This window comes from Mauremys mutica, chromosome 3 (assembly GCF_020497125.1).
Source record: "Mauremys mutica isolate MM-2020 ecotype Southern chromosome 3, ASM2049712v1, whole genome shotgun sequence".
Taxonomy (NCBI): domain Eukaryota; kingdom Metazoa; phylum Chordata; order Testudines; family Geoemydidae; genus Mauremys; species Mauremys mutica.
The window spans coordinates 129,439,788-129,453,146 of NC_059074.1; the positions used below are offsets into that span (position 1 = coordinate 129,439,788).

The window sequence follows — 13,359 nt, forward strand, 5'->3', positions numbered from 1 at the left end:
GCAGCTTTTACCTTTATTAGTAATGGGGGGAAATCTTTTACTAATAACACACTGATGTGCCTTTTAAAAACAAAAACAAAAACAAAAAAACCTTTTGCAGCATTGTAAGTTTTTGTTTTTGTTCTTTTGCTTTTTCATTGAGATATTTGTTCAAATGGCATGATCAGAGCAGTTTATGTTCTTTCACTCTCACCCATGGTGACTGTTCTATAATTAGTCCCATGTTGATTGTGTTCTGCATCGTTTGATAAGACAGAGCACTCCATGAATTAATCGTGGAACTACAAGACTGAGGCTATCAGTTAAGTGTTGCTCGCCTGCATGTAAATTGTGTAGGATGTGTAAAGCCATTAAATTGATCCAGTTCTCTGGAGAGTTCAGATGCTAATTCATGAATCAGTTCTGTGTAGCAGACTGCTGACCAGTGCAAAGCAAAATGTGCACTATTGTGACAATTAGTTATCCCTAATTAAGATTCACACTTTTAATTTTACAGATCTCTGAAAAATAGGAGTTAGTTATGTGCAAGAAATGCATGATCAACACACTCTCCCTTTGAACTCCAGGGAAGTTTCATGTGTACAAGAAGTGCAGAATTGAGCCCCAACACATTCCCAATGAAAATGAGATCTTATGGGATTATATTTATGCCTGAGGACACCATCTCATGTATTTAAAAAGGTAGACTGACACGTAACATGCAATGGGAATAATGTTAATGCATATAATCTTTAGTGAGCCTCAAAAGTAAGACTTAACTATTTTTAGTTAAATGTAATTGGAATAGCTGATCAGTGCTGTGGTACAGCAAACCTTTAGGTCAGGGGTGGGCAAACTTTGTGACCTGAGGGCCACATTGGGTTCTGAAACTGGAGGGCCAGGTAGGGAAGGCTGTGCCTCCCCAAACAGCCTGGCCCCTGCCCCCTATCCAAACCCTCCCACTTCCCGTCCCCTAATCGCCCCCCCCAGGACTCCACCCTCATCCAACTCCCCCTGCTCCCTGTGATCTGACTGCCCTGATCCCTATCCACCCCCCCACCCCCTGACAGGCCCCCTGTCCCCTTACTGCCCCCGGGATACCCTGCCCCTTATCCACCCCCCCCCCCGCTCTCTCCCCTCTTACCATGCCGCTCAGAGCACCAGAACTGGCAGCCGCACTGCCCAGCCGGCAGCTCTCGCAGCTGCGCTCCCCAGCAGGAGCTCGCAGCCCAGCTGCCCAGAGCACTGGCGACATGGCAAGCTGAGGCTGTGGGGGAGGGGCCAGGGGCTGGCTAGCCTCCCTGGCTGGGAGCTCAAGGGCTGGGCAGGACGGTCCCATGGGCCAGATGTGGCCCGTGGGGCGTAGTTTGCCCACCTCTGCTTTAGGTTATCAGTAGTGTGACAGGTGTAAACGGCTGAAGACACTTCAGCTGCTAGACCTTGTAGGCACTAGCCCTGATGGGTCACAGTAAGCAATAGCAGTTCTTGTTTTGGCCTCTGGGGCAGTCTAGTCAAGGGGTTAGGGCTCTTCAGGGCTAGTGCCTAGGGTGCCCTCTCCAGTCCAGTCTCTATTCAGAGCAAATAGGAGCTTGCACGTTTCCAGGCCAGGATCAGTTGTTTGTGTATCTGTATTGGGAGATCTTTGTACCAGCTCCTTGCCCAGCCTCTGCTCTTGCCCATATATCCCACACAGACATGGTCCTAGCTGCATTTTCAACACCCTGCTTCACAGCAGTTCCCTGGCTTCTGATGCTGCCTAGGCCATATCTACACTACAGACTTTGGTCAACGCAAGTTACGTTGGCATAAAGCCACTGCAGTTAGTATATCGCTCATGCATGTGCATTCTTGGCATGTTGCGCTGGTGCCGGGCATATTCACCAGGAGTGTTTGTGTCAATGCACAGTGCAATGTACCGTCAGTTGCAACTCGCCATCATCAAGCACACTGTATTTTGGGAAATTGTGACAATGTGTGGTGGGGCAGAAACGAGTCATGCAGGTATGACTGGGAGCAAGGAGTCAACTTCCCAGCATGTAACAGTCTCCACCCCATAATTTGTGTCTTTTTTTTAAAATCCCACAAACCTGCATGGCACTGTTTGCTGTCTGCCATCTCTGACAGAAGCATTGAGCCTGCACAGCTCTGCACTATTGTCATGAGTTTTGCAAACACAGGACATGTGATCCTCCAGTATTTGCAAAGCAGTAGAAAGAGCCACAGGACGATTTTGTGGAGTACAGGTTGCTGTGGAACATAGTGAGAACCAGTTCAAGGTGGTTGTTAGTGTTCACGGAGCAGCTTCAGGTGATGGAGCATCACTTCTGGGCCCAAGAAATAAGCATTGACTGGTGGAATCGCATTGTAATGCAGGGTTGAGATGAAGAGCAGCAGCTGTAGAACTTTTGGATGTGCAAGGCTACATTCCTGGATCTGTATACTCAGCTCACCCCAGCTGTCCAGGGCAGGGACACAAGAATGAGAGCTACACTGATGGTTGAAAAGTGAGGGGAGATTACTCTGTGGGAACTTGCAGTGTTGGATTGCTACCTGTCAGTGGGAAATCATTTTGGAGTTGGAAAATCCATTGTGTAGTCCATTTGTCATGCAAGTGTGCAGAGCCTTAATTGTCTCCTGCTATGTAGGACTGTGACTCTCCGCAATGCATAGGATGGTGGATGGATTTGCAGCAACTGCAGTGGAGTAGTAGATGCCTTATTACTTGAATCCTACTTTTTATAATTAATAAAATCACTTTTGTTTATTAATGAACCCAGAGTAAGTGATTAATACCTGGGGTAACAAACAGCTGTGCATATCTCTCTATCAATGTAATAGAGGGCAGACAATTTATGAGTTTACCCTGTATAAGCTTTATACAGAGTAAAACAGATTTATTTGGGGTTTGGATCCCATTGGGAGCTTGGTGTCTGGGTGCTGGAGTCAGATAGACAGAGCTGTTTTCACTTAAAGCCTGCAGCTTTGGGGGCATGGACCAGACCTGGGTCTGTGTTGCAGCAGGCTAGCGTGCCTGGCTCAACAAGGCAGGGTTCTGGAAGTCCCAAGCTGGCAGGAAAAACAGGCTCAAGGGTAATTTCAGCATGTCAGGTGATCGTCCCAAGGGGATCTCTGTGACCGAACCCATCACAACCACAAATATTCCTATTTTTACACCAGCCCACCTTGCCACAATACATCAGTAGAAAGGGCTACTTTTCTATGGTTATGCAAGTGTGGCTTACCGGGGACACTTCACCAGCATCAGTGCTAGCTCGTCAGGGAAGGTGCATGACGCTCACATCTTTAAGAACACAGGACTGTTTAGAAAGCTGCAAGCAAGGACTTTCTTTCCTGACCAGTGGATTACCATTGGCGATGTTGAAATGCCAATAGTGAAACTGGGGGACCCAGGCTACCCCTTGCTCTCCTGGGTCATGAAGCCATATGCCGGCCACTTCAACAGCACCAAGGAGAGATTCAACTACCAGCTCAGCAGCTGCAGAATAACAGTTGAATACACTTTTGGTAGATAAGATTGAAGGGAAGCTGGTGTTTACTTACAAGATTGGAGCTCAGTGAGAAAAATACCCCAATGGTTATAGCTGCCTGCTGTGTCCTGTGTCAGATCTGTGAGGCAAAGGAGGAAAAGCTGCTGCTGGAGTGGAAGGCAGAGGTCCAGTGGCTGTCTGATGAGTTCAGACAGCCAGACCAGGCCTTACTCTGGCCTTACTTTGGCTTCAGCTCCCTCTGTGTTTCACCCTGCACGTCCATTCCCTGCAGCTCTGGATAACCATACTGCTGCTGCTTCCCAAAAGTGTCCAGTCACTTCCTGGTTCATGGTCTTTTCTTGGAGTTTCTGAATCTGCTTTCTTTACTTATCTGGCCAGAAGACAACAAATGTGCAGTGGGGTAGGGGGTGGTAGAAATGTTAGTCTAATGCTTAGCAGATTTGTCACAGAAGGTTCGTGTTGGAAGAGGGATACCATCCATGCTTTTCTAAAAACTCATTTTACAAAACTCCTTACTTTTCCCATTAAGACCATGTAGTGTTAGGTTTGTAATGATTTTATAAATCTAATTTACTTTTCACTGTTTTTGCTGTTTGTTTACTGTTTGCGTTGGACAATATAACTAGACTTGTTTCTCTTCCTGGCACTCATTACAGTACTGTTGTGTTCTGGATCATAGCACTGCAAAGAAATATTTGAGTAAAAACATGTTCACTGAAACATGACATGAAAGCATTTTAATGTGTAAGTTTTGTAAAACCAGTCTTCTACAAAATCTAAATTGTCTCTCTCAAATTATTTGTGCCCTCTGGAGTACTGTCGGGGTACCAGCAACATATTACAGTAATAAACTACTCATATGTAAAGTAACTAATGCGATTGTTGCTTTTCAAAGTCAAATCACTGCTGACAATCTACATTATTTTTGAAAGATCACTGGTCACACCAACTATAGCTGTGTTTTCTTTATCCATTGATAAAATGAGATCTCTTGGGAATTAATTACACTGAGGGTAGTAGTACAAAACAATATAACCACAAAGTTACAAAATGTTGTAACTGAAATAAGTGTACATTTGTTGCTTTTTGTAAAGCTGTTGCTCTTAATTTTAAAAACAATGAACTGATAAAATGCCTGTTACTATACATGCTAATTAAATAGTTAAATAAATATGTCCCACTATTTAGAATTAGATGAAGTTGTAATGTCTAACCCATTATTGGACCTTCAACGAAGGTAATGGAAACTTGTTTGCCTGATACACAACATTATAAAGTTTCTCAGCTTAGAAGTCCTATTAAAGGTACACCTCTACCTTGATATAACGTGACCCGATATAACACGAATTCGGATATAACGCGGTAAAGCAGTGCTCCGGAGGGGCGGGGCTGCGCACTCTGGTGGATCAAAGCAAGTTCAATATAACGCGGTTTCACCTATAACGCAGTAAGATTTTTTTGGTTCCTGAGGACAGCGTTATATCGAGGTAGAGGTGTACTTTCTATGCCTTTCTAAACATATCCATTATCCTTTAAATAGTTTTATGTGGATTTATAACACTTTTTCATTGGACTATACTGTCTGCATATGCCACTGTCTATTCTTGGACAGAATCAGATTACTCAAATGTATGCGATTACCTCCCCTCTAGTGTGTGGCCTGCAAAGGGGTTCTGAGACTTAATTTTGTCAGTTTCTTCATTCAGTAGTTTGGGGGGGTAGAAGCTTGGAAGAAAACTGCCTTTCTGTTGGTTGGTCCTGTTCTAAAAGCCCTTTGGCATGGGTGCAAATGTTAACATATATATATATATATACGCACCATCCTTGTAGTAACTTAAATAGCCAATTACACGCCTCTGATCTCAAACATAATGTAATTATTTTTGCCTTTGTAAAGAGATTTGAAATACGTTGTTTTTTCCTTTAATCCCTATAGAGTCAAATGGAGTTCAGTGTTGCATCTCTGTCTATACAAGAACAAGGTTCACAAAATGAACAGAGGCAACTAGTCAAAGCAGCTCCCGGTGTCCAGGCCCCCAAATCTTCTCAGGGTAATAAGGCACCTAGCTCCGATGGGCTAATACCACCCAGGAAGGAAGAAGAGTCATCTTTCTGGAAGATAAATGCAGAGCGCTCAAAGGTTGAAGGTGAACAGTCTGAGTTCCAGTCCTTAACCCCCAGCCAGATCAAATCTATGGAGAAAGGAGAGAAGTCCCTTCCAACATATTACAGGCAAGAGTCTGCTCCAAAAGAGACAACTAAAGCTGAGAAGTCCAGCATAGCTAAACAAGAAAATTTTGTCACCCCAAGCCTTCCTGCCACATCCCTAGAATGGGAGAAACCTCGACCCAGTCAGCCCTCTACTAGCACTCCAGATGACATCTTTCTTCCTGAGCAACCGGAACAACTGGCATCTGCAGGGTCAAAAAATGAAGATGCCGATGGCACGATGCTTTCAGACCCACAGACATTTGGACAGGTAAGGACCACTATTTAATCCATTATCTTTAATTTTTGAGAGTATGTAACACAAGTCCAATGAGGTCACTCAAGAAGATTAGGGATTCTATGGAGCACTAAACCCTAGCTAAGCTTGTCTTTTTTTTTTTTTTTTTATGCTGCGGATTGAAGAAATCCATTCAACCAATGCACCAATTTGTCTATTTCTGTAATGGGTATTTTTAATATAGTAATACCTAATATCGTATAGTTACATAATGCCTCTTATCCAGTAAACACTCAAAACCAATTCACCTCTGAAATGGCAACCCTTTCTGAATAGAACAGAGCAGCTGACTAAAGACAAACTGTACAATTTTGGCAATTAATTTGGCAACTGATCTTTGATTATCAGCAGGTAAGTATGCCCAGTGGTCTGTGATGGGATGTTAGATGGGGTGGAATCTGAGTTACCACAGAGAATTCTTTCCTGGGTGCTGGCTGGTGAGTCTTGCTCACATGCTCAGGGTTTAACTGATCGCCATATTTGGGGTCGGGAAGGAATTTTCCTCCAGGGCAGATTGGCAGAGGCCCTGGAGGTTTTTCACCTTCCTCTGCAGCATGGGGCACAGGTCATTTGCTGGAGGATTCTCTGCAGCTTGAGATCTTCAAACCACAATTTGAGGACTTCAGTAACTCAGACATAGGTTAGGGGTTTGTTACAGGAGTGGGTGAGATTCTGTGGCCTGCATTGTGCAGGAGGTCAGACTAGATGATCATAATGGTCCCTTCTGACCTTAAAGTCTATGAGTCTATGAACAGTTAGGACAGTAAATGAGAGTTTACCATAACCAGTTGAAACTAAGGAACATTTAGGCTTATTTTGCACTTGGAATAGCAAGTCTCACACTCATTTGATACTCCTGTAGTTTAAAGCTTTTCCAAGTGAAACTAGAAATTAGAAGCAGCAAAGAATCCTGTGGCAACTTGCATCCGACGAAGTGGGTATTCACCCATGAAAGCTCATGCTGCAAAAACGTCTGTTAGTCTATAAGGTGCCACAGATTCTTTGCTGCTTTTACAGATCCAGACTAACATGGCTACCCCTCTGATACTAGAAATTAGAGGTACTTGGGTGAACAAGGGAAGTTCTCTAAACTAAAGACAACATAATAGAGAGATGAGTTGTAGCAGCTGGGAAGAAGCTAGATTTGTTTTTAAAACTTTCCCCCTCCCTGTGCTGCCCAGCCGTCACTTCCCCAGTGGGGCTGCTTTCAAATGCATTCTGTTGAAAAGGCTAAAGCAAGAATAGAGCAAGTTCGTGATAGCCTTTTCAACTCAAAAACCATCTTGAAAGCAACTCAGCTGCCTGTTAGGAACTATTTGAAAAGCAGCTGCTCGTCTGAGAAAAGGAAAGGCACAACAGGATATGAGTTTGGTTAGCATCCAACCTAAGTAATGGGGAGAGGAAAGAAAGAAATAAGTTTAAAAACCAAATACTAGGAAAGACGCCTCCCCTTTTTCACTGTTACCTCTTCCTGCTTGTGTAGTGTGTGGTGATGTCTCCTGGAGGTGGCTACTTTACAAACAGATATACAAGTTCCACTGTACAGGAATCACTTCAAACACCATTGTAATGAATTTTGTATCCTTCAAGGCAGAAGGCCCTCAGATTAATATTACATATATAAAATTTTATATAACAAATACTGTAACAAATTATTTTGGCACTGAACAGTTTTCTTTAAAAACCACACTAAGGAGATGTTAGTAACAATTCAATAATTAAGGTTGCATTGAGATTTTCACTTAAAGCAAGATTAAAACCTCAATTTTGCATTTGTAATTATTGAATGTAGACTCTAAATTTGACACTTCAGAAGACAATTGAATTTTCTGTGTAAAAACCCTCACTTGAAATTTCACCCTGTTTTCGCTCATTTCTTTAGGTTTTTTTAGCTAAACAAACCACAGTTCCCACAAACTCCAAACTTCATAACCTTGCATTCTGAGAATAGCTCAGATGCAGGCCACTTTTGAAGCATTACATTTAAACAGCTATTTTGGAGAGCCAAAATTAGATAACTGCTCAGGTCTATCAGCTACTACAGTTTTTTGATGCAACCAGCCTGGCTCACTGACTTAGAGCAAGTCTGAAAAATGAGATGGGGAAATTCATGAATTTTTGGGGGGTCTGTTTGCCAAACATGACTCGCTTGCTGTGCTCTGCATATGAGGCTGGAGAGCCAGGGAGGCAGGCTGGGCAAACAGGAGATATGGGGGTATTCTATGGGGAAGAGACTGGGTTTTAAGAGGTCATGGGGGAGGCATGTAGGGAGGCTGGGAGGGAAGAAGCTAATGGGCAAATGATGGGGTGATGGGAACCAGGGCTGTGCTCAGAAGCTAGTTTGAGAGAGGAGCCTATTGTGTCTGCATCAAGGTACTGGAAGAGGTCCTCTAACACTGTTTCCTTTTCTCCTGGGTGCACAAAGGCAGCAGTGTTGGGAAAACCAAGTGTCTCTGCTGAGCTGTCTGTATTAAGGGCTCTTCATCGCACAGTTGGTGCAGAGGCACTGGGTTCTGACGCGTTTCACGTGGCCTAAATCCGTTTTAACCCCATCCCTTGCTCTTCCAGATGGCCAGCCACCATCTGTCTATAATCCCAAAGTTGTGTGTGCTATGGGTGGCAGAGGAGACTTGCATGAAGTTGAGAAGGCAAACTGGAGTGTAGATGTGGTAATGAATGTCTTAACTGCTTATTTCATTGCTTGCTACAGCTTGCCTCAAGGGGCTATGCACTAATACACTCTAGTATTTGTTTGTGGTGCATCACTATACACCTCAGGTAGTGAAGGTACTTGGTTTACAGCCTCATTCCTTACAACAGATCAGAGATAAGCCATTTTATTTGTGAAATTTGTAGGGAGGTAACGTGAGGCCACAAAAAGTCAAAGTTGCACACCCTGCTCAATATTTATCCAACTGCCAAAACTTATGAAAAATGTTTAGGAAGCTATTTCTTTTTTTGAAAAGGGAGGCAGGGGAGTTTCTTGGCGTCTCCCTGCAGATAAATACTGGCGGAAGTGTGTATTAATGACCAGTTATAATATATCCCGTCATAGTAACTTGTGTTGGATTTTTTTTTCCCTAATTGGTTCAAATATGATTGTCTTGACCCCAAAGTGATTCTTCTTGGTCCAAATTTCAGTGCATCAACAGGGAAGTCAGTGTGGGGAATCTTGTGTTGCACCTGTTTTGTAAAAAGATGACATCTCTAGGGTAATTGACTTTCATAAACCCTAAATTCATTTTATGATGGCAGCAAATCTGAGGGGTACAAAAATGTAATACTCCTGCAGTATGAAAGTGTGTAAGATTTCAATATTTCAATTAAATTTCTTAGTAGTGGCCTTCTGAACTTGGAAGCAGGTGGGTAGATAATGTTGTTCTTACATAATAAGTAATCTGTTTGAATCAGAATGTACAGTTGATGGGTTATGTATGTTTTCTCCTCCCCTCCCCCTTCTGTCCTGAAAAATAATCATCGTGTGAATTAGCGAGAAGGAATAAAGAAATCCTTTGACCAGTAGAACACACAGTATTACTCTGATAATTGGAAATACCTTTTTGCTCCTCAGTCATATGTGGGTTACATATGTCTAGTATTTTCCAGTGCAGATGCTTTTCAAGCATGCAGGAATACATGGGAAGAAAGTGAAATGGTAGACTCTCTGCCTTGATTTATGGGCTTTAAAAATTTTATTTACACTCTTTTAGATCTAAGGGACAGTCAGTTCATTAGATCCTGTTAATTTTAGCATTTTCTTTAAATCATCTAATTTTGTGTTTCTCTTACAGATTAATACAAGCAATGTTATCTTGAAGACTGGCTTTGATTTTCTAGACAACTGGTAAAGATACTCCAAAATAGTTCAGATCAATTTTTGGAAAGAAAAAGGGGCATCTTTCTCTTTGTATGTTAAGTTACTAGCATCTGTGTTTTTAAAAAAAAGTTTCAAACTCAGTGTTGACTTTGTATAAACATTTTTATAAGACCAGATGCAATTTTGTATTTTAAAATGATTCAGTGATAGAAGTGTGGTCTCATTTTGGATTTTTTAAATGTCTGTTACAAGTTGAATAGTTATTGTATTGGGGGGGAATAATTTTCTACCAATTTGTGTGTTAGGGACCAAAATAAAAAAACCCTAATCAAAACCTCCTATATTTAAAAGAGTGAATCTACGAAGAACAGGTTTCTATTTTCAGTAGCAACCTAGCAAGCATGGCTCAAACAATTCCATAGGTCACTACAAAAATCAAGATGTGGTATTACTCTAAATAAGCTACCAAAACAACAGTCATGCCTCCTTCAGGTAACTGTATAATGAAAAAAGGCATGGAAAAATAAGCATATTAAACATTGTATTAACTTTGTATATTTTATATTTAGTTTGTCAGTAATTTTTCTACCACTAGTTTTTGAGAAGGGGGAAGGGTTTTGCCACAAGAATTGATCTAAAATAGCACTGCAGCTGTACTCGAGAGGTGGAATAAAGTCTGTTTTGGGGCAAATATTTGTAAAAAACAGGAATATTACTTGGTTTGGGTTACAGAGTGAGAAAAAAAAATCTTCAGGGAAATGCAAACCTACAAAGGTCACTGCTTCCCTTGGTACGATACATAACTCCTGCTAGCAGAAATGTTGGTATCTCCTGGAGTAGACACTCCCACCTAAGTTTGTTCAGTAAACTGATATAATTTGTGGCAAAGCCGAACAATAAGGCTCTTTGTACTCTTTTTAAAGTAGCCATTCCTCTTGAGGACAAATCAGTCTAGTTTCTGGTGCTCTTTCCTGTTGTGGATACATACGTTCTCTGTGATGTCCAACATCCAGATGATGTTTGCTCCTGAGATAGAAATAGAATTGGGGGCGGGGGAGAGTTGGGGCATTTGGCAAGCTGGTTTCCCATTCTATTTTTGAATGATCCTCATCTGGTGTTGAGTATAGAAAACAGACTATAGCTATCATTTGAACTGCCATCTCTGAAATGCAGCATGATTTACACACTGACTCTCACTGTGTTTACCTTGCCTTGAAGCCTTAATTCCCCTTACGCACAACCAGTGAATGGTCTCTCAGATGCCCAAGGCTTACGACCTTTCACTTTTACCTCAGTAAGTGGTTCCCAGAATGTTTGTTTGCGGTAGCTGGCAAAACCTGACTCATTTTATTTACTGAGTCCATGCCAAAGCTATATCAAGGCTAATTGATGGGTAGTCTCTACCAGTTAGATTATAACTCCTTGAGGCCTCCCTTGGGCTGACATTTGACAGTTTGTAATCTTTAACAGTGGCAGTTAGACTGAAATGTACTGGTTCTTTCTGGGGAATGTTGTCCTGTATGATCTAAGTGTTTAAAAAAAAAAAATTCCAACTCTTCCAGTACCTAGTCTACAAATTAATACACTCCTGTATTGCTTGCTTTGTAGACGGACATATGTTGGTATCAACAGCAGTAAAAAGTTATTCAGTACAACCTAATGGAAGACTAATTTCAAAATCTAGCCTTGTTCAAAACAAATACCCACTTCTAGTAATAAAATGAACTAAAGATGAAACCTCATTCAATTTTGTTTAAGTAGTAAATTGCCACACATACTTAGGTTAAGTGTATTTAGTAGCATAGCCTTATAATAGTTCAGAAGTTTCTTTACTTTCTTTCATTCCTCTCTGATATGTACCCTCACCCCCAAAAAAGCTATACAATGGGTCTTGTATTAGTACTCTGCAGTTCCTTTTATTTTTGCCAGATTTCTATGATCCTGGATTATATTTACAACTTTTGCTGTTCAGTTTAATGTTTCTAAATTACTCTTGTTGGAGCTATTACACTCATCTGGCATTAAAATTATAACTTGAGCACAAATTCTACAGATGTATAAAATAGTGCAGATTTGTACTTTTTTTTTTTTTTGTAGACTTAGTCCTTGGAATTTTTTTTTAAACTGCTGAATGACACTAACATGCATTTCACAGGTTTTAATAGAACTTCAAGTCTAAGTGTTTTCTATTCGTTGAAATATTTGGCTACACAATATATGCTTTAAATCCAAGCAGGAGGCATAAACTTTAACTTTACTTCAATAGTTGTAGCTCTTTAAGAAATTTTCCACAATGTTGGGAGGAGCATTCTTATACATCTCTGCTAAAACGATGAAAAATGTATAATCTGCTTTGATCTGTGCTCTTTCTTCCCCTCCTCCTTTGGTGGACTGCATATTGTACACTTTGGGACCAGCTGGTAAACATACTGCAAAAAATTTGCTCATCCCAATAGGTTTTTCCTTGCTATGCTCTGATGAGAGTTAGTGCTCCTCCCTTTCTTTGATATGTTTTTTTATTAAAAATTCTTACAGAAAAATTGTACTTGGTCACATTTTATATTAATAAACCTTTAATAAATCCACTTTAAACAATGTTTTTATTGCTTGTTTTACTGTACCTTGCTGGCTCCTTACCTCCCCTCCAGCAGAATAGAAGAATATATTTGGTAACTATATATTGTATTGTAGGGGGAAGATGACTTAGAATTAGCAGACTTGAAAAATTCTGAACTTTCAAAATATAGGTATTTTATCCTGCCATCTTTCTGATCATTGTATGTATTTAATACTACACAAATGTAATAAAAAATTTAGAAAAAGCAGTAAAGTTTTTTTTTTTTTAACTTTAGAATGATGCCTCTTTTTAGGAACAGCTGTGATGTTCTCCAGTAGGATGAGGGAGGAAGATAATTAAATGTAGAGTTTAGTACAGATCTAGTTTAATTATAATGTGGACTGAAATACTAATGGAAAAGATTAGAATTTGATACTTACACAGCCTTCCAAAGCAAGTTTTAAAAAAAACAACCTGCAGCTATTCTATCCATTTAAATCAGCAGCCTGAATGAAGATATTGCAGCTGCACTATGGAAAAAGAGAAAATGTTGAGTAAAGATGGATAGAAAATCTTTTGTATTAAAAATAACTTACTTTATGCATAAGCATCACTATTATGAATGGCTAAATACAGATCTAAAGCATGTTCCATAAAATGGAGATATCACTTATGCCCCTTAATTGTTTTCATTATGAGCAGTAGCAATGAAGTGCAATAAAGCATCTTGGACACAGTTATGCCTGCAGCTGCTACTTTAACATGTCAGCATCTCCTTTACCAGAAATACGCCTATTCGGAGCTGGTTTATTTAATTACAAAACAAATGAATGTCTGAATTTTTACCAACATCAGGAGGGTTCTAGAAATCACTGAGGAAACCTAGGGAGCTGGCAAGTTCTTTCCACAGTTACAGGAGGCGCAGAGCCTCAGCTGGCATAAATTGTCCTAGGTCCAGTGCAGTCAATGGGTCTAGGACAATTTACACCTG

The 13,359-nt window shown here is 40.8% G+C and overlaps 1 protein-coding gene across 2 annotated transcripts in view; it reads left to right on the plus strand.

Moving 5' to 3' along the window:
* Positions 1–12,636, plus strand: part of C3H1orf198 (chromosome 3 C1orf198 homolog) — a 32,703-nt gene extending 20,067 nt beyond the window's left edge. For both annotated transcript variants that reach the window (XM_045010612.1, XM_045010611.1), the window contains 2 exons: positions 5,425–5,967; positions 9,786–12,636. In XM_045010612.1, the coding sequence (XP_044866547.1) occupies positions 5,425–5,967; positions 9,786–9,842 (600 nt within the window). In that variant the 3' untranslated portion in view covers positions 9,843–12,636. The remainder of the gene's footprint in view (positions 1–5,424; positions 5,968–9,785) is intronic.
* The last annotated feature ends 723 nt before the right edge of the window (positions 12,637–13,359 follow it).